This window comes from Eptesicus fuscus, chromosome 1 (genome assembly GCF_027574615.1).
Source record: "Eptesicus fuscus isolate TK198812 chromosome 1, DD_ASM_mEF_20220401, whole genome shotgun sequence".
In the NCBI taxonomy this organism is placed as follows: domain Eukaryota; kingdom Metazoa; phylum Chordata; class Mammalia; order Chiroptera; family Vespertilionidae; genus Eptesicus; species Eptesicus fuscus.
Genome location: NC_072473.1, coordinates 52,363,568 through 52,389,987, shown reverse-complemented (window position 1 = coordinate 52,389,987; position 26,420 = coordinate 52,363,568). Strand labels below are relative to the sequence as shown.

General features: G+C 41.6%; 1 protein-coding gene and 1 non-coding gene across 8 annotated transcripts in view; both read right to left on the bottom strand.

Moving 5' to 3' along the window:
* The window catches only part of DLG3 (discs large MAGUK scaffold protein 3), a 76,405-nt gene that overhangs the window by 26,736 nt on the left and 23,249 nt on the right, over window positions 1-26,420 (bottom strand). For all 7 annotated transcript variants that reach the window (XM_054716432.1, XM_054716439.1, XM_028131846.2 and 4 more), the window contains one exon: window positions 13,338-13,452. In XM_054716432.1, the coding sequence (XP_054572407.1) occupies window positions 13,338-13,452 (115 nt within the window). The remainder of the gene's footprint in view (window positions 1-13,337; window positions 13,453-26,420) is intronic.
* MIR9215B (microRNA mir-9215b) lies at window positions 18,305-18,401 on the bottom strand. The gene has a single exon (NR_128921.2). It is a non-coding gene; the product is annotated as a microRNA mir-9215b (primary transcript).

Here is a 26,420-nt window from a genome sequence, read left to right as displayed (position 1 = left end):
CTTGCTTTCTCTCTGTCCTATTGTTGTTTACTTGATAGTTGATTAGATTGGCTACTGTTGTGCTTATTGGTGAGATTGTTACTCTTTTTTTGTTTTTGTTTTTGTTTGTTCTTTGCTTCTGTTTTTCCTCTCCTCGCTGGTTATTAGTTGTTGCTTGTAGTTTGCATTCATCTCTGGGTGTTTGCTGTTAGCATTTTTTGGGATTAGTGGTTATTCTATTGGAGTTTTCTCCCCATATAAATAGTTTCCACCCTTTTTATTCTCTTTCTTTTCTCTCTTACTTTTTTTCCTTTTCTCAATATCATTTTTGCACTATTTTTTATTCCCTAATTCTCTTTTCTCTGGTGATCACATTTATTTGGGGTTATTAGTATCATGAATACATTGGTGTTCAGTGCCTTGTGCGTTGTACCTGGTTGTGTTGTATTTTTTGCCTTTAAATCAACGCAGGAGAGAGGGAGCTACATCACCAGATAACCGGAGGAGAGAGATCATGGAGAGACAAAGAAACGGCCTGCATATAAAAGAAAAGGAGGCATCACCAGAAAAGGAAGTATATGAAATGGAGGCAAACCACATATCAGAGAAAGAATTCAGAGAGATGGTCATAAGGACACTGAAAAGAATGGAAGACAAATTCAACAATATGTGTAAGAACCAAGAGGAAATGAAGAAGAACCAAGAAGAAATGAAAAATGACATCACCGCTATAAAGAACTCAATAGAAAGCATCAACAGTAGACTAGAAGCAGAGGACTGCATAAGTGAACTAGAAGACAAGGTAGAAAAAAATACCCAAGCAGAGCAGGATCTAGAAAAAAAATTTTAGAAAACAGGAGGAGAGCCTAAGGGAACTTTGGGACAACACGAAACAAAACAACATCCACATAATAGAGGTGCCAGTAGGAGAGGAAACTGAGCAAGAAATAGAAAACCTGTTTGAAGAAATAATGACAGAAAACTTCCCTGATATAAAGAAAAAAAAAAAAAAACTCACACAAATCCAAGAAGCTCACAGAGTCCCAAACAAAATGAACCCCAAAAGACCAAACTCAAGGCACATTATAATTAAATTGGCAAACAACAATGACAAAGTAAGAATATTAAAAGCAGCCAGAGAGAGACAGAAAGTTACCTACAAATGATCCCCCATCAGACTAGCGACTGATTTCTCAACAGAAACACATCAGGCCAGAAGGGAAGGGAATGAAATATACAAAGTCATGCAAAGGAAGGGGCTGAATCCAAGAATACTTTACCCAGCAAGGCTATCAATCAAAATTGAGGGTGAAATCAGGAGCTTCACAGAAAAAAAAAAGGACTAAGGGAGTTTATCACCACCAAACGAGCAGTGCAAGAAATGCTAAAGGATCTGCTGTAAAAAGAAAAAATAAAAAGAAAAGAAGGAACGCAGGCATAAAAAATAAAACTGGCGACAAACAAGTACCTATCAACAATAACTTTAAATTTAAATGGAGTAAATGCCCCAACAAAAAGACATAGGGTAGCTGAGTAGATAAGAGAACATGAACAATATAACTGCTATCTACAGGAAACCCACCTCAGAAAAAAGGACTCACGCAGACAGATGCTGAAGGGATGGAAAAGGGTTTTTCAGGCGAATGGAAATGAAAAAAAAAGCGGGGGTAGCAATACTTATATCTGACAAATTAGATCTCAAAGTGAAGGACATAACAAGAGATAAGGAAGGACACTTCATAATACTAAAGGGAGAAATCCAACAAGAAGAAATAACTCTGGTAAACATATATGCACCCAATACAGGAGCACCCAAATACATTAAAAAACTTCTGGAAGATATCAAGGGAGAAATTTACAGCAATACAGTCATAGTAGGGGACTTTAATACCCCACTAACACCACTGGGAAAATCCTCTAAACAAAAAATCAGCAAAGAAACATCAATCCTAAATGACTCAATAGATCAGATGGAATTAATTGACATCTTCAGAACATTTCACACCAAACCACAGAATATACATTCTTCTCAAGTACACATGGGTCATTTTCAAAGATAGACCATATATTGGGTCATGGGCAAAGTCTCTTCAAATTCAAGAAGATAGAAATCATATCAAGCATCTTCTCAGATCACAATGGCATAAAACTAGAAATCAACTACAATAAAAACAATTTAAAAAAATCAAACACCTGGAAACTAAATAGAATGCTATTAAACAATGACTGGGTTAACAGAGAGATCAAAGAAGAAATAAAAAGCATCATGGCAACAAATGACAATGAAAAACAACAATCCAAAATCTATGGGACACAATGAAAGCAGTCTTGAGAGGGAAGTTCATAGCTCTACAAGCCTACAGCAAAAACAAGAAACAATGGTAATAAATTACCTAACCCTACAACTCAAAGAGTTAGAAAGAAAGCAACAGGAAAAGCCCAGAGTAAGCAGAAGGAAGGAAATAATAAAGATGAGAGCAGAAATAAATGAGAGACCAAAAAACAATACATAAGATCAACAAAACCAAGAGCTGGTTCTTTGAAAGGATAAACAAGATTGATTAACCTCTAGCCATGCTCACCAAGAAGCAAAGAGAGAGGACCCAAATAAACAAAATCAGAAATGAAAGAGGTGAAATAACAACCGATCCCACAGTAATACAAACTATTATGAAAAAATACTATGAACAACTCAATTCCAACAAAATGGACAACCTAAATGAAATGGACATATTCCTAGAAAAATACAAGCTACCAAAACTCAACCAAGAAGAATCAAAAAACCTGAATAGGCTGATAACTACCAAAGAAATTGAAACAGCTATCAAAAATCTTCCAGCAAACAAAAGCCCTGGTCCAGACGGCTTTACAGGGGAGTTCTACCAAGCATTCAAAAAAGAACTAAAACCTATCCTCCTCAGACTATTTCAAAAAATTCAAGAGGAAGGCACAATTCCAAGCTCTTTCTATGAAGCAAAGCATTACCCTAATCCCAAAACCAGATAACAACATCACCAAAAAAAAGAGAACTACAGGCCAATATCCTTGATGAACATAAATACTAAAATCCTCAACAAAATTCTAGCAAATCGGATTCAGCAATATATTAGAAAGATCATACACCATGACCAAGCGGGATTTATACTGGGGATGTGATATAAATCCGCAAATCAATAAATGTGATACATCACATAAACAAACTAAGAGACAAAAATCACATATTCATATCAATTGATGCAGAAAAAGCATTTGACAAAATCCAACACCCTTTCTTGATAAAAACTCTCAGCTAAGTGGGAATAGAGGGATCATACCTCAACATAATAAAAGCCCTATATGACAAACCTACAGCCATCATCATACTCAATGTGCAAAAACTAAACTCATTTCCCCAAAGAACAAGAACAAGACAAGGATGCCCACTTTCACCACTTCTGTTCGACATAGTACTAGAAGTACTAGCCATAGTGATCAGACAAGAAGAAACAAAAGCACCCAAATTGGAAAAGAAGAAGTAAAACTGTCCTTATTCACAGATGACATGATACTATACATAGAAAAGCCCAAAGACTCCATCAAAAAACTACTAGACCTAATAAATGAATTTGGCAATGTAGCAGGGCACAAAACTAACACCCAGAAATCTATGGCCTTTTATACATCAATAATGAACTCATGGAAAGAGTAATGAGAAAAACAATCCCATTTACCATTGCACCAAAAAAATTAAGATGCCTAGGAATAAACTTAACTAAGGACGTAAAAGACCTCTACTCGGAAAACTACAGGACGTTGAAAAAAGAGATGGAGGAAGACATAAACAAATGGAACAACATACCATGTTCATGGATTGGTAGAATCAACATCATTAAAATGTCCATACTAAAAGCAATCTATAGATTCAATGCAATACCTATTAAAATACCAATGGCATATTTCAAAGATCTAGAACAAATTGTCCAAAAATTCATCTGGAATAAAAAACGACCCCGAATAGCCACAGCTATCCTGAGAAAGAACAAAGTTGCAGGGATCACAATACCAGACATCAAGCTATATTACCAAGCCTTGGTTCTCAAAACTGCCTGGTACTGGCACAAGAACAGACATATAGACCAATGGAACAGAATAGAGAATCCGGAAATTGACCCACACCATTATGCTGAATTAGTATTTGACAATGGAGTCAAAACAGTCTCTTTAATAAATGGTGCTGGGAAATTTGGTCAGATACATGCAAAAAAAAAAAAAATGAAACTAGATCACCAACTTACACCATACACAAAAACAAACTCAAATGGCTAAAGGACTTGAATGTAAGATGGGAAACCATAAAAATCCTACAAGACTACACAGGCAGCAAAATTGCAGACATATGTCGTAGCAATATCTTTACAGACACAGATCCTAGGGCAAGAGAGACTAAGGAGAAAATAAACAAATGGGACTACATCAAAATTAAAAGCTCCTGCACAGCAATAGAAACCATCAACAAAAAAACAAGAAAGCCCACTGCATGGGAGAACATATTTGCCAATGTTATCTCTGATAAGGGTTTAATCTCCAACATTTACAGGGAACTCATACAACTTAACAAAAGGAAGATAAACAATTCAATCAAAAAATGGGCAAAGGATCTAAATAGACTCTTTTCAAAAGAGGACATTCAGAAAGCCAAGAGACATATGAAAACACTAGAGGCCTGGTGCATGAAATTCATGTACAGATGGGTGTCCCCTCAGCCCAGCCTGTATCCTCTCCAATCCAGGACCCCTCAGAGGATGTCTGACTGCCTACATGGGCTGTTAAACATCCCTCTCACAACCAGGGACCGCTGGCTCCTAACTGCTCACCTGCCTACTTGCCTACCTGATTGCTCCTAACTGCCCCCCCTGCCAGCCTGGTCACCCCTAACCACCTCTGCCTGCCAGCCTGATCGGCCCTCACTGCCCTCCCCCTGCCGCCGGACTGGTCTCCCTCAAATGCCCCCCTGCCGACCGGGTTGCCACAAACTGCCTCCACCCCGCCAGCCTGGTCGCCCCTAACTGCCCCCCGCACCAGCCTGGTCGCCCCTTACTGACCCCCCTGCCTGCCTGGTCTCCCCTAACTGCCCCCTGGCTGACCTGGTTGCCCCTTACTGCTTCCCTGGCAGCCTGGTCGCCCTCAACTGCCCCCCCACACTGGCCTGGTCACACCTGCCCCCTGCCTCTGCCAGCCTGGTCGCCCCCAACTGCCCAGCCCAGCTGGTGTGGTCACCCCCAACTGTCCCCCCTGCTGGCCTGGTCACCCCTCACTCCCTCCCCTTGCCGGCCTGGTCATCCCCAACTGCCCCCCTTGCCAGCCTGGTTGCTCCATGCAGCCTGCTGTTCAGTGATTTGGTCGTCCCCCACTAACCCCCCTGCCAGCCTGGTGGCCCCACGCAGCCTGCTGTTCAGTCATTTGATTGTCCCTCACTAACACCTCTGCTGGCCTTGTCACCCCATGCAGCCTGCTGTTTGGTTGTTACTGTTACTGTGATGGCGTTTCCGACAATTTGCATATTCCTCTATTATTAGTATAGATGCTCAAAGTCACTAATCATCTGAGAGATGCAAATCAAAACAACAATGAGGTACCACCTCACACCGGTCAGAATGACTATCATTAACAAATCAACAAACGACAAGTACTGGATAGGATGCAGAGAAAAAGGAACCCTCCTTCACTGTTGGTGGGAATGCAGACTGGTGCAGCCATTGTAGAAAATAGTATGGCGTTTCCTCAAAAATTTAAAAATGGAACTGCCATTTCACCCAGTAATACCACTTCTAGGACTATATCCCAAGAAAACAGAAACACCAATCAGAAATGATATATGCACCCCTATGTTCATAGCTGCACAATTTACAATAGCTAAGATTTGGAAACAGCCTAAATGCCCATCAGCAGATGAGTAGATTAGAAAACTATGGTACATCTACACAATGGAATACTAGGCTGCTATAAAAAAGAAGGAATTCTTACCATTTGCAGCAGCATGGATGGAACTGGAGAACATTATGCTAAGTGAAATAAGCCAGTCAGTGAAAGAAAAATACCACATGATCTCACTCATTTATGGATAATAAAGAACATTAGAACCTGATGAACAAAAAGATAGGTACAGAGGCAGAGGAGCATCAAACAGACTGTCAAATTACAGCGGGAAGGCTGGAGAGTGTTGGCGGGGGTAAGAGATCAACTGAAGGACTTGTATGCATGCATATAAGCCTAACCAATGGACGCAAGACACTGGGGGGAAAGGGGGTGTGAGGGCATGTGCCGAGGTGTAGGGGAGGCCGGAGGAAGGTCAATGGGGGGAAAAAAGGAGACATATGTACTACTATTTGTAATACTTTAAACAATAAAAAAAAGAAAAGTTCTATTGGGACAGTATCCACAAAGTACCTGAAAGATGGGGAAATGTGTAGCTAGTGATGGATATTACTTTGAATAAAGCACTTTTGATGTTTCTCTTGAAATCATCCTGTTTTCTTTGATTACAAAATCCGCATTATTAACTGGTACACCTAGTAAGCTTCAGCATGGCAGGTGTAAATATTGCCATCTGTCTTCGCAAGGAGAAAGCATTGCCAAAGGTCTTGCAAGACATGTTGAAGTGGTGACCTTCAAACAGTATCCACTAAGAGCTGCGTGCCTGCTCACAGGGCTGATGCACGTGCTCTGGGGCACGTGTCCTAATCTTCCTTTTAACTGGGACCCCACTGCCTGATGGGAAAGCAGGAATATAATCAGCTCAAAGTAAACAGATTACCAGGCCACAGTCTCTACACTTCTGATCCTAAATTGTGAGGAATGGATATGCAAGATCCAGAGAAATCACAAGTTTCAAGCACAGCCTAGTATCTTAGTGAACAGGAATGCCAAGAAAATGGGAATTCTCAAGAAAACTGGTCAGGCAGGTTTCTCAAAGCAAAGTAAACAAGAGCCCTTCAGCCTCAAAGGCTAAGTGGCTACTTCAAATGCACTACAATACCCAGCTCTCTGCCTGTGGCTCTAGCCATCTGCCTGGCCTGGGAGGCTCTGCCTGTTCCCTCATGCCCTTGGCAACTTCTCTGAGGCCCAACCCAAGTCCCACCTTTCTCTGTGACTCTGACCACTACAAATTTCCTCCTTCCAAATTCATAATATATATTTAGCAGTGACCTTCCTATTTTCCATTTATTGCTATTTAACTCTTGCAGCTTTTTAATCTTTTATATTTATCACCAAGGGAGAAGCCCTTTGAGGACCAAGGCCACATCTGCTGCTCCCAAATGGCAGATGAGACCAGACTGAGGTGGGGGGCACAGAACAACCTCCCAGTGTTCTCCCACTGTATTTCCCTCTCATATCAGTTGGGGTCTAAGACATTGCTTTCTTCCTTTGGTCAGTATCATGGGCTGAGTGTGTACCCCCCAAATTCAAATGCTGAAGTCCCCAATCCCTAATGTGATGGAATTAGGAGGTGGGGCCTTTGGGAGGTGATTAGGTTTAGATGAGGTTATGAGGGAGGGGCTCTCATCATGATATTAGTGTCCTTATAGGAAAAAACAGAAGAATTTTTCTCTCTCTCTTCACCGCCCACCTCCCTCCATTTCCCCCCTCTCTTCACACACACCCAGGAAAGGCCACATGAAGACACAACAAGAAATTGGCCATCTACAAACCTTACACTGAATCTGCCAGCACCTAGATCTTGGACTTCCCAGCCTCCAGAGCTGTGAGAAATAAATGTCTGTTGTCTAAGCCACCCATCTGTGGTATTTTGTTAAAGTGGCCTGAGCTACCCAAGACAGAAAGTACCAGATAATAGGCACATATTATTTGAAAACTGAGCAGCCCCTCACTTGCCTGCTCAATATAAAATATGCAGATAGCTATAAAGCAGCAATAACTCATCAATCCCTGACCTCAGTGTTTAGAGTTAAAATTTCCAGCAGCTTCTGAACAACACCAAAAAGGCCAAACTTGACTACTCAAGTAGACACAAGATGGGTCATCATAAGAGGTGCAAGTGCAGCTGACAGCACATCACACCTCCCTGCGCACCCTGAGGAAGGACAACATGGAAGGACACCTCCTTAGTCTGTCTCAAAGTGTCAGACCTCTGAGGGCAATTCTGAAGTTACAGGGGCATTCAGCTAAGGGGATTCTGAACAGTGGTCCAGGACCGGCATTTAGGGTATATAACTTAGCAACAGGCAGTTCCAGAATCGCTGATAGTGGAAACTTTGTCCTGCCCTCTGGCAGCTGATGTTGTCTGAATCACTCTACATACTAGTAAACAGCCAGTTTTGCCTCTTCGATGTATTTAGATAATGGGTTGCCTCCCCCTAAAAAGAACTCAAAAGAAGAGTTTAAATTATTATCTTTGACATTTAATACATTTCAAAATCATGTACATCTTAAATTGTTATGGCTTTTTCAGATGCATATCACCATCACCCCAAAAATCCTATCTGAAAGTGAAGCCTGCCAATATTACCTTGTTATCATCTTAATCCACTATGGAAACTCATTAATGAGTAACACCAAGTCAGTCTCCCCCAAGCACCACCCTGGGCTAAAGCACGGGGTAGTTGCACAAGTCATGTCTGCTTGTTGACAAGAAGCAGCATTCTCCAGCTGCCTTTGATGATCGAGCCAATATTTCTGACATTATTATTTCTTGACTTGAGACTACAGATGCCCCAACATGATTTCCTTCCCAGAGTAGAAAGAAGACTGGGATGGCTGATGGCCAGCTGGGATTCCCAAAATGCCTGATGATGTCCTGTGGCTGCAAAAATGCAGGCATGCTAGCCAGAACAGACTTTCAAAAGCTATTTCTACAAATGTACTACCAAGCTTCTTGGCAACCTTTGGAGTACAAGGTCTTTCATTCCTTCCTTCTATAGATAAATTAAAATATGAGTATAGAACTTGGAAGTCCCTGGAAGTCCCTGAGTTGACACCTAGCCACCCCACTGCTGAGCAAGAGGCTCAAGAGAGGCATATTCCTGTGGGCTTTTACAGCGTGGAAGGTAAATTCACCAAAGGTCCTACACTGCGCAGAAAGAGGGGCTCTGCTCATCTGCCTATACCATTAAATAGATGATCCTAGTATAGTAAAGGGTAGGGAAGGCCTTTCCATTAAGTCACTAGTGACTTTAAAACCAAGTTTTGTTTTGCAAACACCGTTTTATCTCCTTTCCTTCTTCCTTCTTCTCCCTGTCTTCCCTGTGGTTCATACAGCTACAGCTCCCTAGGCTTTCACCTGTCTCAGTGCAGGGTGTTACTTGCATCAAAACAGATTACACACCAGAGAAAGATAGAGACTCAGGGGAAGGGAAGGTAGGAGAAACATATCACAAGGGTTTGAAACAACAGCAAGAAGAATGAGGTGAAACCTCACCTGAAAAGGGTTCCTTCACTTAAACCACCTGCAGCTCAGTGCCTTCCGTGTAGACAACAAGCTGCCGGAGGGCACAAACCACAGCTGCTGCCTCCTAGAATCTACCCCCGCAACCAGGCCCATATTCTTAGCCCTGTGCTTTACTACTTTTTAGGAGCTAAAGAAAGTGTAATAGTTTGAGTGAAACAAATGTCTCTTGTGACACACAAGTGATCATTCCTGAGTGTCCTGATTGCTTGTTAAAAAGATACATTTCCTCAAACTGGTGAATCCAATTGACAGAAGAGGAGCCTGTGAATCTGTACTTTCAATAGCATGACAGCTGACTCCTATCAGCAAGTCTGGGAAATGCTGGGAGAACCATCCTCTGTAGTCTGAACAACCAGGGGCAAATTCCAGTTTGGGGACTTCTTGGCTTTCTAACTTGGAGCATCATTGATTGGCTGCCTCTGCATGCTCCCCACTGGGGACTGACCCTGCAACCTGGGCATGTGCCCTGACCAGGAATCGAACCGTGACCTCCTGATTCATAGGTCGACCACTGAGTCATGCTGGCTGGGCTTGGCTAACTGGAATCTCAGTTTTCTCATCTGCAAAATGATAATAATGATGTCTATTTTGTAACATCATTAAAAGGATTTTAAAAGCAGAGAATAACAAAGGTCCTGATGTGTAGTGGGTTTTTTCTAAAGGTCCGTTCCCCTTTATCCGGAAAACACTAGGGAACTAATGAAAGCTTCTGAGCAGATCACGTCCAGATTGTTGCTTTACCTTCAAGTCCCTCTGGGACACCCAGGCAAATCGCTGCCCAGCCTATTCCATAACACCTCCAGTGACAAAAGATCAAACTTACTATCTCTGGAAGCAGGCCATTCATTTGCAGACAACTTTAATCATTAGCAATGTCTTCCTCTTGTTGAGCTGAGATCTGCCTTGGGTGACAGAACAAATCTAATCCCTTTTCCACATGATAGGCTGATGCAATTAACTTAGATAAGGGAAATGAGGAGTAGTAGATATGTGTTTGGGGGGTCCATTTTGAACACCCTGCACTGGGAGGGCCAGTTCAGGCCCATGTCCAGCAAGTAGTTGCTATGCATGTCTGCAGTTCAGTAAAGAGATCAGGGGCATCACTTACAAAATGACATGATTTGAAGTTGTGAAAGTAAATGACATTGCCATTTAGGGGCAGATGTAATGAACAGGATTGAGGAATGCTCAGCAAGGTAGGAAGAGAGCCTTTAAAGAAAAAAACAAACAAGTAAGCCAGTGGTCGGCAAACTCATTAGTCAACAGGGCCAAATATCAACAGTACAATGATTGAAATTCCTTTTGAGAGCCAAATTTTTTAAACTTAAACTTCTTCTAACACCACTTCTTCAAAATATACTCGCCCAGGCCATGGTATTTTGTGGAAGAGCCACACTCAAGGGACCAAAGAGCCGCAGTTTGCCGACCATGGAAGTAAGCCATGGAAACAAATGTGGTGAAGAAGAAGAAGGCAGAGGATCAGTAAATCAGTCATTGAATTTGACGACTAAGAGGTCACCACTGCTCCCTGGCAGACTTGGGCATCTGCTCCTCTGGAGCTGCTGGGATCTACACCACCAAACTGAAAAGCAGATGCACTTCCCCTCCTACTGAAGGAGAGGTAATTTGGAGAAATAGCAGCAGCAAGGACAGATAACTCTAATATTTCCCAACCTGCATGTTAACATGGGTTTCTCCAAATAAGGTTCCCATGCTCCCTCCTATCTATTGGGGAAATTGCCTAGTAAGTCTGTCCTGAAGATTTATCACAGAGAAGAAATCTATTTTCCTGTTTAATCCTGCACTTGCTCAACTTCCTGAAACACTGATTTTTTTTTTTTACATAATACTATCAACCTCTCCAGAACTAGTGTTTCCCAGCACAGAATTGGGCAAATAAATGTAGGGAGCAGAAGAAGAGAGACAAGACGAGAGTTTAAGGAATGACTGGTATCAAGGGAATTTTTTTATTTTCTTTTAAGAATGGATGAAAGTTGAATATGTTTACATGTGGAAGAAAGGGAACCAAGTGTAGAGTGAAAGGCCCAAAACAAGCACAAAAGGAATAGAGCAAGCCTGGCTCTGGGAGAGGGGTTAGCTGAGCGAAGGACCTCAGGTCACTGCTTCGGCCAGGAAACATTTTTTAATTAAGTCTAGTGATCATAAATGTCCACTATTCTAAACCGTATTTGCTTTGCTCAAATGATACAATGTTATCAAGATAAGGGTAAGGACAGATTGTGTAAACTGGATAAACTGCTTAGCTAGAACCAGAGTGCATCTCTACCCTCCTCCCAGAGTTTTCCTGGCCGGAGCCAGAGAAGAGGGAGAAGAGGGCTTCAAGTCTTCCAGGTTGGGAGCTAACGCCACTGCTTCTGCCCAGGCAGGGGGAGCTCTAGCACAAGATAGACAGAGAGGGAAAATCTAAAAATAAAGCTCTCTGAAGAAACTGTTTTGCCTAAAGAGTAGCTTCCCACGCACTCTGTAGTGCCACATCTGTGGGGGCTGAAAGCACAGAACGGAACAATCCTGACCAAGTCACATAAATATTCCTCTTTAGCAGGGGGGCCACAGTGCATTGCTGATCCTCCCCATCAGTGCCCCAGTGTTAGGAGACTGAAAAGATCACCAAGACTACTCCAACCTTCCTGCTCTCCTCCTTTCTCAGTGGGAGGTAAGCACAGCACATGTGAAGAAAGCTGCTCTCAAAACACAAGGAGTGGAAGTGAGTGCTTATTTTAGAAAAGAACCATGAAGGGTTTAGTGGGCTTCAGGCTCAAAGTGGGGCTCCCTCGGCCCCACTCCCAGTAGTAGGGTCACGGACAAATGACCAAGTAAAGAAAAAAATATCAACCACCCTGAGAAGAGCTGCAATGAGCCTTTCTGTCAGTTGGCTATCTTCATTTCCAACCCCAAGCACAGAATAGTTGTCATGTTGCCGGGCAACTAGCATATGCAACCTCACCTCCTAACCCCCCAGCTGGTATCAGAAGCCACTAGAAAAAGTTCAACCCAAGAGTTTTATACAACCCCATATGTAAGTATTAAACACCCAGGGAGGGAGGAGGGAGGCCACTGGCTCAGGGGAGTAATCCCACCACCTCTTTCTCTAAGGAGTTTAACCTTGGAGAGATACAACATATTTGCACCAACTATTGGAGTTTTGCCAAGAAGCCCAGGCAGGAAGAAGGAAATTAATTCTACCAGGAGGTCATAGTGTTCATTTCGCAGTCCAACTCCCCAGGAGGTTTGTACTTTGACCTGACAAAGTATGACAATATGCCTTGAGGGTCAGAAGCTCAACCTTGGACAATATCTTGGAATAATTTTGAGCAGCAATACACGCAAAGCTGCACATCCACCCGCCCTTCCTGGGGAATGCACACCATCCTGCCCCATGTCCTATGACTCCAATACAGTAGACCAGTGCAGTAGGGAGCAAACAAACACAATTTAAAAAAAAAAAGAATGCAGCAACCTGTCAGTTTCTTGGTCTCTTAAGAACACAGTGGTAGTTGATATGCTCGGATACAAAGCCTGGGGTGTATTATGCACACGTGAAAGGGGGAAGGGATGCAAAGTTTCCCCCTCAAATCACAAATTGCAAGCAAAATACTTTGAACATACCAGTGCTATTTGAATGCTGACTAGCAACAATCACCCAGTAGCCTTTTCTGATTGGAGCACACTAAAATGTTCCCATACTGAGTCATTCATGAACAAAAAAGAAGAAGCCAAGCCAGCTCCTGACCAGGAGGAGATAGTACCTGCCAGAAAGTACACAACCTGAGCATACAGTTGGAAGCGTAGTGCTGGGAGTACACACTCCCTACCCCACTAGGTAAACAAGGGCTGGGTTGGACTAGACGCCCCTTGTGCAGCACAAGGCCTACGGCTTGGAAGTGGGGCTTACCTGACATACAAGGACCTCTTCTCACTTGTTCGGAGGGACCCAGACCCAGAGCTCATGCTGCTGTTCATCATTTGTTCTCGCAAGTCATGTATCTTCGATTCAAAGCGACTGTACTCTGTCAGGAAGACAAAGGAAAGGGTAATGAAAGAATGAAGCCAAGGAGAGACACCGAACCTGCACGCCAGTGGCCCCAGAGCCAGAGGACACTTGGCTTCATGCAGCCAGAGCCAGCCCAGTCAATCTTTGCATGGATAGGAAGAGTCCCTCCTCCAGGCACAGAAAGGCAGACTTCTCTCCACCCCACACACTCATAGAAGGAAAGAACACACCCAGAAAAGGAGTAACATTTTGATGTATCAAATGGAAAAGGCTTTTATCTGCCTTGAAATCCTTAAAAGAAAACTGAAAAGAGGTTCCAGTGTGGCCTTCATAAATCTTTAGAGCAGGCGCTAAGGCCCAAGGAGAGCCGATGGGAAAGAATTCCCCAAAAAGAGGATTGCAGAGAACAGATGGCCCTGAGAACAGGGTGGAGGGGCTAGAAAGCCATTAAATGATTGTTAGGCAAGGAAGCCAATTTGTTTCTAGGTGTCTTTTTTGAAGGGGAATATTGGAACCCTGTGCCAAGGTATAAACAAACAAACCTCACAACCAGATAAGGAGATCACAAAGCTCTCCTGAGTTATCTCTATTTTAACAAACAGGGTCTTTGGCCTCAGTATCAAACATTAAAACAAATTCTGTAGTTATTTCCCTTTTAACAAACAGAGGCTTTGGCTTCAGTATCAATTAAACATTAAAACTAAATTCTCTCAAACCTAGAAGTCTGCTAATACCTCCCTCCTCCAAAATCATCTAGTCAGTAGGATCAAAATACAGGCCCAGCTTGAAGGCCCGCTGACACCATCGTAACCAACTGAACTACCTTATCATTCTGTGTAACTATAGGTTTACACCAAATTTAAGAAAACCTGATTAGGAAAACTAACTATATCCATTATAACTTTATTATAAAAGCCTTTTTTTATAGTACTGCCTTACTGTGACATTGTCCTAATACATTTAAAATATGATACTCATTACACACACACAATTCCACAACATTTTTCAAGTCTATAATTGCCACATGGAATGGATATATCTAAAGCACAGGCTGTGGAAATGGTAGAAAACAGGCATGCTTCATATGACTAGCTAAATTTAAAAGTCAAAATTTATTCTAGGGCTCTAGCTGGTTTGGCTCAGTGGATAGAGCATCAGCCTGTGGACTGAAGGGTCCCAGGTTCGATTCCGGTAAAGGGCACATGCCTGGGTTGTGGGCTTGATCCCCATTGGGGGACGTGCAGAAGGCAGCCAATCAATGATTCTCTCTCATCATTGATGTTTCTATCTCTCTTTCCCTCTCCCTTCCTCTCTGAAATCAATAATGATAAAAAAAAATTATTCTAGGGGTTGAAGGTGGGGAACTGCTCTAAAAAATTAACACATTTCCAGGGGCAAAAAATTCCACAAAAGCATTTTCATGCACCATGGAGGGCTGGCAAGAAGCATCCCCATGTAGTCTGTGTGATTGTACCGGCAGAAAACAAAACACCTGTTCCAACACCTGACACCCCCCTTCTCTCAGCAAAGCAACCTGACCTTCAGCTGGGTATTAAGGTGAAATGCTAAAAAGCCTAAAGGGGAGGGAATGAGGTTTTAACTCACAAAGTAACCTCTTCTCAACAGTTTCTTTTTGTTCACGCTGGTACCAATGAAGCCAACAGCTTAGATTCATGTGCTTTCATTCTTCATGCATTGGTGTTATAGTGATTTGTCCTTATTACCTACTCCGGTCTCTGAAATCCTACAGGAAGTAGTTAAGTCACTGACTCACCCATTAAATGTTATGGGCGGGGGCTGGGCGAAGAGAAACAGCAGCAGGACAATGTCCCTGTTCTGAGGGTTACCTGGCAACACAATATCAATGCGGCATCCCAATCTAAAGGTAGAGGGCGGTGACTGATCTGTCAGAAGCCCTGGACTGCCCAAGAGCACAACAGTAGGACTGTATACTTCTAGAGCCGGCCTGGGCACTGACCCCATCCCAGGGTTTGGCCCTCCATCCTGGCCCTCTCTAGTTGGCTCCTTTCTGGCCGTGCTTCTCACTCGTGGGCTAAGAGGAGAACCAGGTGAGACAAAGAGATTTTTGACAAGGCAGCCCTTTCTTGGGGAAGATAAGTAAAAGGCAGAAACATGCATTAAACCCAGAAAAAAACACACCAAACCTATCCTTAATACATTTCCCCCCTCTCACAACTTGTTTATATATTCCCTTCTTTGGAATTGACTTGCCTGCTGAACTCCAACTTAGTAGCAGGTCATGGAAGTTGCTTAGTAACTACGTTACTTAAAAAATCCTTTAAAAAAACAACCACCAAACCACCATTTCCTCAAAGCTCCTAATCCAAGGTTGATAATACTGGGCCAGAAGGCCCACTTAAAATAGACTACAGAAAGAGAACAAGGCTATTGCTTTAAGGAATCCACTTTCTGTTTTCTACTTGCTACTAAGTTTTCAAGTCTATTAAATTGTGTTTTATTCATTTTTTTTTCCTATTCAGATGATCCCCTTGAGTTTCAGATGCTCAATAGTTAGTTCTCAGCTTTTATTTGTAGAGTTATCTAACATCTACTAGGCACAGAGTAGCCTCTGAATAAATGATTGTTGGGTAAATGAGCAAATTAGAAAACTGTGCCCAAGTCGACACTTCTGTTCTCAAACTAATAAACCTAATGGTTTATTTAACTGATGGCTGCCAGCTTCACTGAGGGCTTGGAAAGGTAGTTAAGAAGTATTCCCATTTACTTCCTTACCAAGGTTAACTGTTGGAAGCAATTGGGATATGTTTTCTAAACACCCTTCTGATATGTTAATAACCCACAGTGGGCATCTGATTAAGAGATTTTGTTTATAATAAAGAAAAAAACTAATTCTAACATAAAAACTGTTAAAATAGTCTTAAGATACATAGTACCTCATCTTAATATTTAGAGGCACCATTTTCCAAAAACAGAAGCTTCACTTAAAAATTATCTGAATTTCGCCCAGCCAGTGTTGCTCAGTGGTTGAGTGTCAACCCATGAACCAGGAGGTCACGGTTTGATTCCCAGTCAGGGCACGTGCTTGGGTTGCAGGCTCCATCCCCAGTAGGGAGCAAGCGGGAGGCAGCTGATGGAAGATTCTCTCTCATCATGGATGTTTCTAACTCTCTCTCCCTCTCCCTTCCTCTCTGAAATCAATAACAACATATTTTTAAAAAATCATTTGAATTCGGCCTGGTCAGGTGGCTTAGCTGGTTGGAGCTGGGTCCAGTACACCAAAAAGGTTACAGTTTGATTCTTGGTCAGGGCACAGGCCTGGATTGTGGGTTGCATCCCCAGTCAGGACGCATATGGGAGGAAACTGATTAATGTTTCTCTTACATTGATGTTTCTTTCTCTCTCTTCTCTCTTTCTCCTTCTCTCCCTCCCTCCCTCCCTCCCACTCTTCCTCTCCCTCTCTCCCTCTTCCTCTCCCTTTTCCTTCCTGTCTTCCTTTCTTCCACTCTGAAAACCAATGGAAAACATATCCTCAGGTGAGGATTTTTTAAAAAATCATCTGAATTCTAAGGCCTCACAATTTGCCAAGGTCCCTTTCCACTCATAACTAATAATTATGTGAAAGTCACTGCCAAGGAAGCCCACAAGACCAGCCTCAACTCAAATGGCCCACTTCAAATATGCTACTTTAAAACAACACTTATTACTAAAATCTCATCTACTTAACTGTGTTTTATTCATTTTTCCCATTCAGATGAACCCAACCATTTGTGACCCACAAAGATGTCCATGATGAATCATCGCATCCCTTGTTCCCTTTGCTTATCACAGAGAATAATGAGAGGGAGGTGGCACAATCAGTGGTCATTTCCCCAAACACAGGGTTTCTCACTGATCAACTGGGATGCCTCTGAAAGATCATAGACTCCACCACAGACACTGACTCAAATCCTATTGAGCAGGCTCAGGAATCTGCATTTTTACCAAGCATCAATTGTTATTAAATACTAGAGGCCCAGTGCATAATTGAATCATGCACGTGTAGGGTCCCCTACACGCTTTCGCTTTCGATCACGGGGGAGCTGGGTGCCTGTCTGCTGGTGCCTGAGTGGACAGGCACCCAGCTACCACGCTTTTGCTTTCGATCGCGGGGGAGCTGGGTGCCTGTTCGCTGGTGCCTGAGCGGACAGGCACCCAGCTCCCCCGCTTTTGATGGTCCGCGGTGGGACGTGAGCTGGCTGCCCCAGAGGCCCCTTCTGTGATGCAGCACAGCCATGGCGCAGACGCTGAGCTCGAGCCGCCGCTGGCAACGCGAGCTCAGCGTCCCGCCGGCCCGATCGGCCACCCTGGCCACCCCGAGTCCCGCCACCCCGTGCCTCCTGGCCAATCGCGGGCATAGCGAAGGTATGGTCAATTTGCATATTTGTCTATTATTAGGTAGGATGGTGACTCTGATGCCCAATAAAGCTTGAAACTGCTGGTCTTGAGTTACAAAATTGAGTTTTGTTTTATTCAGAGAAAAGATAAGGTACATTGTGTCTCAAAAGGAAGGTAAGGGCAGTGCAGGCACGCCACAGTGCTACTGTGCAACCCAGTCCTCCATGGTGACTGGGACCCAGATTCTCCTGGCAAGAGGCAGCACTGACCACCACTGACTTGAGGATCCCTGACTCACAGCACATTCACGCTAAGAGCCAGTGACTCCAATTCTTGGTGCATGTGCACACGGGAACCCCGATTATCAGTGAGAAGCCACACCAGGCAACAGAGACTCTAATACTCGATTCTTGGTGCAGACACAGGGAAACTCTGACTCCTGGCATACGCTAGGGGACTCATTTTTGGCACACCAACAGCGCAGTGCAGGCGGGGTCCCTGATTCTAGGTGTGCACACGAGACCACACTGAACGCTGGTAGCACTGACCCTGGGCGAGCCTGGTTCCCACCAACCCACGGCAGCCACACGTCCTAGTGTAGGAGCTCTTCAGTGACACTCGGGTGGTGCAAAGCTCCCACTGCACACGGCCCAGGTCCACACAACTCGGAGTTTGAACCTTCTGGTGATAGTCAGAATGGGGAGATGACACAATCCCCGGAGGAAAGAAAATGAGGAATTGCCAAGAAAAGAAATTAGTGAAATTGAAGCATGCAACATGACCGAAAAAGAATTCAGAGTAATGATCGTGGAATTCATACATCGGATGGATGAGAAAAATCAATAACCTATGCAAGAATCAGGAAGAAATGAAAAGTGATATAGCTACATTTAAAAACACCATGGGAAAAAATAAAAAATAAAAAAAATAAAAACACCATGGAAAGTTTCAACAGTAGACTAGAAGAAGCAGAGGACCGAATTAGTGAGTTAGAAGATCAGGTAGAGAAACAAGCCCAATCTGAACAGCAACTGGAGAAAAAAATTAAAAAGCAGGAGGAAAGCCTAATGGAGCTTTGGGACAACATGAAACAAAGTAACATACGTATAATAGGGCTGCCAGAAGGACAAGAAGAACAGCAAGGATTAGAAAATCTATTTGAAGAAATAATGACAGAAAACTTCCTGGATATGGGGAAGAAAAAAGTTACACAAGTACAGAGAGTCCCAAGCAGGATCAATCCCAAAAGACCCACACCAAGACACGTCATAATTTCAATGGCAAATATTAACGACAAAGAGAGAATCTTAAAGACAGCAAGAGAGAGACAGAGGGTTACCTACAAAGGATCCCCCCATCAGATTATCAAATGATTTCTCAACAGAAACACAACAAGCTAGAAGGGAATGGAAGGAGGTATACAAAGTGTTGCAAAGCAAAGGACTGAATCCAAGAATACTCTATCCAGCAAGACTATCAATCAAAATTGAAGGGGAAATCAGGAGCTTCGCAGACAAAAAAAGGCTAAGGGAGTTTATCACCACCAAACCAGCAATGCAAGAAATGCTAAAAAGAATACTGTAAAAAGAAGAAATAAAAAGGTAAGAAGACACAAAAATAGATATGACTACAAACAAGAACCTTTCAGTAATAACTTTAAACGTAAATGGACTAAATGCTCCAATCAAAAGACATCGAGTGGCTGAATGGATAAAAAAAACACCATACTTCTCTGCCTCTGGGGGGAAAGGAGGAGAGATCAACCAAAGGACTTATATTCATGAATATAAGCCTAACCAATGGACATGAACACCAGGGGGGTGAGGGCATGAATGGGAGGGGGTTGGGTGATTAATGGAGGGATGAGGACACATATGTAATACCTTAATCAATAAAGAAATTAAAAAAAAAGAAACCCAAAACACTAATTTGAACAACAACAACAAAAAAACACGACCCATATATATGCTATCTACAAGAAACCCACCTCAGAACAAGGGACTCACACAGATTGAAAGGGATGGAAAAATATCTTTCAGGCAAATGGAAATGAAACAAAAGCTGGGGTAGCAATACTTATATCTGACAAAATAGAACTCAAAGTGAAGGCCATAACAAGAGATAAGGAAGGCCACTTCATAATACTAAAGGTATCGATACAACAGGATATAACCCTGATAAATATATATGCACCCAACGCAGGAGCACCCAAATACATAACAAAACTCCTGGAAGATATCAAAGGAGAGATCAACAACAATACAATCATAGTAGGGGACTTTAATACACCACTGACATCAGTGGATAAATCCTCTAGACAAAAAAATCAGCAAAGACACAGCAATCCTAAATGACTCACTAGATCAGATGGACTTAGCTAACATCTTCAGAACATTGCATCCCAAAGCCACAGAATATAGGTTCTTCTCAAGTGCACATGGGACAGTTTCAAAAAAATACCACATATTGGGTCACAAGCAAAGTCTCCCCAAATTCAAGAAGATTGAAATCATACCAAGCATCTTCTCAGACCACAATGCCATAAAATTAGAAATAAACTACAATAAAAACAATCCAAAAATCTCAAACACTTGGAAGCTGAATAGCATGCTATTAAATAAAGACTGGGTTACCAATGAGATCAAAGAAGAAATTAAAAGCATCCTGGAAACTAATGACAACAAAAACACAACAATCCAAAATCTATGGGACACAATGACAGCAGTCCTGAGGGGGAAGTTTATAGCTCTACAGGCCTACCTCAAAAAACAAGAAAAAAAATGGTAGTAAATCATCTAACTCTACAACTCAAAGAATTAGAAAGAGAGCAACAAGAAAAGCCCAGAATGAGCAGAAGGAAGGAGTAATAAAGATCAGAGCAGAAATAAATGACATAGAGACCAAAAAAATAATACAAAAGATCAATGAAACCAAGAGCTGGTTCTTTGAAAGAATAAACAAGGTTGCTGAACCTCTAGCCAGGCTCACCAAGAAGCAAAGAGAGAGGACTCAAATAAACAAAATCAGAAATGAGAGAGGAGAAATAACAACAGGCCCCACAGAAATACAAAGGATCATTAAAAAAATACTATGAACAACTGTACTCCAACAAACTAGACAACCTGGATGAAATGGACATATTCCTAGAAAAATACAATCTTCCAAAACTCAATCAGGAAGATTCTAAAAATCTCAATAGGCGGATAACTATGGAGGAAATTGAAGCAGTCATCAAAAAGCTTCCAGCGAACAAAAGCCTGGGGCCAGATGGCTTCACAGGGGAGTTATACCAAACATTCAAGGAAGAACAAAAACCTATCCTCCTCAGACTATTCCAAAAAATTCAAGAGGAAGGAACACTTCCAAGCTCCTTCTATGAAGCCAGCATCACCCTAATACCAAAACCAGATAAAGACAACACAATGAAAGAGAATTACAGGCCAATATCCCTCATGAACATAGATGCCAAAATCCTCAACAAAATTCTAGCAAATCAGATCCAGCAATATATCAGAAAGATCATAAACCATGACCAAGTAGGATTAATCCCGGGGATGCAAGGATGGTACAATATCTGCAAATCAATAAACGTGATAAATCACATAAATAAACTGAGATATAAAAATCACATAATCATTTCAATTGATGCAGAAAAAGCATTTGACAAAATCCAACACCCCTTCTTGATAAAAACTCTCAGCAAGGTGGGAATAGAAGGATCATACCTCAACATAATAGAAGTCATATATGAAAAACCCACAGCCAACATCATACTCAATGGACAAAAAATAAAACCATTTCTCCTAAGAACAGGAACAAGACAGGGATGCCCACTCTCACCACTCCTGTTTGACATAGTACTGGAAGTACTAGCCATTGCTATCAGACAAGAAGAAGAAATAAAAGGCATCCAAATTGGAAAAGAAGAAGTAAAACTGTCCTTATTCGCAGATGACACGATATTGTACATAGAAAACCCTAAAGACTCCATCAAAAAATTATTAGACTTAATAAATGAATTTGGCAATGTAGCAAGATACAAAATTAATGTCAATAAATCTATGGCATTTCTTTACACCAATAGTGAACTTATAGAGAGACTAAAAAAGCAATCCCATTTACCATCGCACCAAAAAAATTAAGATACCTAGGAATAAATTTAGCTAAGGAGGTAAAAGACCTATATGCGAAAAACTACAGGACACTGAAAAAAGAGATAGAGGAAGACATAAACAGATGGAAGAACATACCGTGTTCATGGATTGGTAGAATCAACATCATCAAAATGTCCATACTACCCAAAGCAATCTATAGATTCAATGCAATCCCCATTAAAATACCAACGGCATATTTCACAGACCTACAACAAACTTTCCAAAAATTCATCTGGAATAAAAAAAGACCCCGAATAGCTGCAGCAATCCTGAGAAAGAAGAACAAAGTAGGTGGGATCTCAATACCAGATATCAAGCTGTATTACAAAGCCACTGTTCTTAAAACAGCCTGGTGCTGGCACAAGAACAGACATATAGATCAATTGAATAGAATAGAGAACCCAGCCCTAACCAGTTTGGCTTAGTGGATAGAGCGTCGGCCTGTGGACTCAAGGGTCCCAGGTTCGATTCCAGTCAAGGGCATGTACCTTGGTTTTGGGTACATCCTCAGTAGGGGGCGTGCAGGATGGCAGCTGATTGATGTTTCTCTCTCATCGATGTTTCTAACTCTCTCTACCTCTCCCTTCCTCTCTGTAAAAAATCAATAAAAATATATTTAAAAAAAAATAGAGAACCCAGAAATTGACCCAAACCACTATGCCCAATTAATATTTGACAAAGGAGGCATGAACATACAATGGAGTCAAGACAGTCTCTTCAATAAATGGTGTTGGGAAAATTGGACATTTACATGCAAAAAAATGAAACTAGACCACCATCTTACACCATACACAAAGTAAACTCAAAATGGATAAAGGACTTAAACATAAGATGGGAAACCATAAAAATACTAGAGGAATCCACAGGCAGCAAAATCTCAGACATATGCCGAAGGAACTTCTTCACCAATACTGCTCCTAGGGCAATGGAAACTAAAGAGAAAATAAACAAATGGGACTACATCAAAATAAAAAGCTTCTGCACAGCAAAAGAAACCATCAACAAAACAACAAGAAAGCCCACTGCATGGGAGAACATATTTGCCAATGTCATCACCGATACTGGTTTAATCTCCAACATTTACAGGGAACTCATACAACTTAACAAAAGGAAGATAAACAACCCAATAAAAAAAATGGGCAAAGGACCTAAATAGACACTTTTCAAAGAAGGACAGAAGGAAAGCCAAGAGACATATGAAAACATGCTCAAAGTCACTAATTATCCGAGAGATGTAAATCAAAACAACAATGCGGTACCATCTCACACCTGTCAGAATGGCTATCATTAACAAATCAACAAACGACAAGTGTTGGCGAGGATGTGGAGAAAAAGGAACTCTTTTGCACTGCTGGTGGGAATGCAGACTGGTGCAGCCACTGTGGAGAACAGTATGGAGTTTCCTCAAAAAACTAAAAATGGAACTCTCATTTGACCCAGTAATCCCACTTCTAGGAATATATCCTAAGAAACTAGAAACACCAATCAGAAAGGATATATGCACCCCTATGTTCAGAGCAGCACAATTTACCATAGCTAAGATTTGGAAACAGGCTAAGTGCCCATCAGCAGATGAGTGGATTAAAAAACTATGGTACATCTACACAATGGAATACTATGCTGCAGTAAAAAAGGAGTTCTTACCATTTGCAACAGCATGGATGGAGCTGGAGAGCATTATGCTAAGTGAAATAAACCAGTCAGAGAAAGATAAATACCACATGATGTCACTCATTTGTGGAATATAATGAACAACATGAACTGATGAACAGGGATAGATCCAGAGACAGAGAAGCATTGATCAGACTGCCAGACCTCAGAGGGAAGATAGGGGAGGGTGGGAGAAAGGAGGAGATATCAACCAAAGGACTTGTATGCATGAATATAAGCCTAACCAATGGACAGGAACACCAGGGGAGTGAGGGCAAGAGTGGGAGGGGGTTGGGAGGTTAATGGACGGATGAGGACACATATGTAATATCTTAATCAATAAAAAAATTTAAAAAAAAACTTTCAATTTAAAAAAATAAAAAATAAATAAAAACAATGGAAAAATCACAATGTTTATTAAAAAAAAAAGGGAAGGGAAGGTAAGAGAGTTCTACCCTCTCAAAAAACAAAACAAAAAAAAACCAAACACACACCCCGACAATATAATTGTAAATCCCACAGGAAAGGAAAGTGATAAAGAGGCCCCTGTCCAATGTGCCTGCAAAGAAAGTTAATGAGTTTACAATTTTTTAATTATAAAAGTAGCATATTATTTTTACAAATCTTTAACTTTTTTCTTTAGAAACTCCTGTATCATTTCCCCATCCCACTACCCAAAAGTAGTGAGTTAGTATTTTTCATATACATCCTTCCAGACTTACTTCCATATATACTAGTAGTTGGCCTTGAACAACACAGGTTTGAACTGCGCAGGTCCACTTGCACAGTTTTTTTCCAAAGAATACTGTAAGTGTATTTTGTCTTCCTTATGATTTCATTTTTTAAAAATATGTTTCTTTATTGATTTCAGAGAGGAAGGAAGAGGGAGAAAGATATAGAAACATCAATGATGAGAGAGAATCATTGATCAGTTGCCTCCTGCATGCCCCCTACTAGGGATCAAGCCCGCAACCTGGGCATGTGCCCTTGGCTGGAATCGAACCTGGGACCCTTCAGACCGCAGGCCGACGCTCTATCCACTAAGCCAAACTGGCTAGGGCTCCTTATGATTTCTTAATAACCTTTTCTCTAGCTTACTTTAGAAGAAGTAAGAATGCAGTATATAAAACATATAACATACAAAACATGTTCATCGACTATGTTATCAGTAAGGCTATTAAGTTTGGTGAGAATCAAAAGTTATATGTCCTTAATCCCTGCATTGTTCAAGGATCAACATGTATCTAACTTTTTTCTATACTCTGGTATGTCATGGAAACCCATCCATGTCAGTACATAAGAGATCTACCTCATTCTTTTTAATAGCTGCATAGTATTTATTCCATATTATGGATAGACCATAATTTATTCAGTCATATCCCAACTGATGCACATTTAAATTGTTTATAATGTTTTAATATTACTATCAAAGCTGCACTATATATTTCTATGAGTCTTACCATAGCATGGATTTCTAGAAGTGAAACTGCAGGGTCAAATTATATTCATATGAAAATATTTGATTGGCATTACCACATTGAACCCCAACATTCTGTAACCTTTATGACTGGAAGTGAGGATAAACTGATATTCTAAAGCTTCCAGTACTCTTGAACACAACTTGTTCATTCCTACCTGTTGTTACCTTCTCCTAGAATTTCTGAGGAAGTGGAGGCAGAATTTACCTTTGAGGACAGATTGATCTTTTGTTTGGGGAAAAACACTTTAATGAGCCTTCTAGTTATGCCAAAGTCAAGTCAAGATTGCATTCTGGAATAGACAAAGACAAAGAGGAGCCTCAAATGTTCTCTCTGCATAAGCACAGAAAAGGTGGTCCTTCTGTGGGTGGAGTTGCTGGTTCAAAGGGCTTGTCCTAAAACTTAACTCCACCTTCCTCTAGAAATATCTACCTCTAGATCTGACCACTCTGCCTCCCCCTACTTGATAACCTCAGGCCAAACCTCCCTGCTACTGTAAATAATACTTTCTTCTCTCTCCCATCCCATTTCCCCGGGCACAACGAGTGTTTCTTCAAGTTTTGCTGCAACACATCCCAATTGCTTCCTCAATCCATCTATTTCTAACTTTATCTCCTTGACTTACTGTTGATTTTGCCTCTTCATTTTCTCTCTTGCCTTTGATCTATGTCACATTGTGTCATCTCTTCTCTGAACCACTGCTGTACTGCCCGAACTGGGCATCTGCCCCCAGGCTCTCCAAATTCCAGTACAGCTTAGATTCTTATTTGGAAAGCCTTCCTAAAACTTCAACTTGTAGGCTCCCTGTTCAAGTTTTATAATAACAGCAACTAAAGTATTTTACTTTAATATCTCAACTAAACTTTTAAAGATGGCTACAACCATCCTCCCCTCACTCCCAGCCTATGTATCCCATCTCTCATTACACAGATCCTCTTGTGAGCTAGCCTGGCTGGAACTCTTTTTTTTTTGGCTGGAACTCTTGAACACAACGTGTCCATTCCTACCTGTTCCCCGCCTGACACTGAACCACCTTTTTCATCCTAGAAGTTTTATTCATTCATTTATTTATTTATTCAAACATTTATTGAATGTCCACTGTGTGCCAGGCATTGTGAGAATTGCTGGATATATAATGGTAATCAAAACAGTTCCTAGAAATTACAATCATAAAACAAACAACTTTTTAATTACAATCTTAATTATAACTATGACAAATGCTATGAAAAAAATGCTAAGAGAAACTAACAGAGTAGCCTAACCTACTGTGGGGTGGGGGGAGGATGAAGGAGATGTTAACAAAGGTTTCCCTGAGGAAGTGACATTTAAGCTGAGCCTTTGAGGAT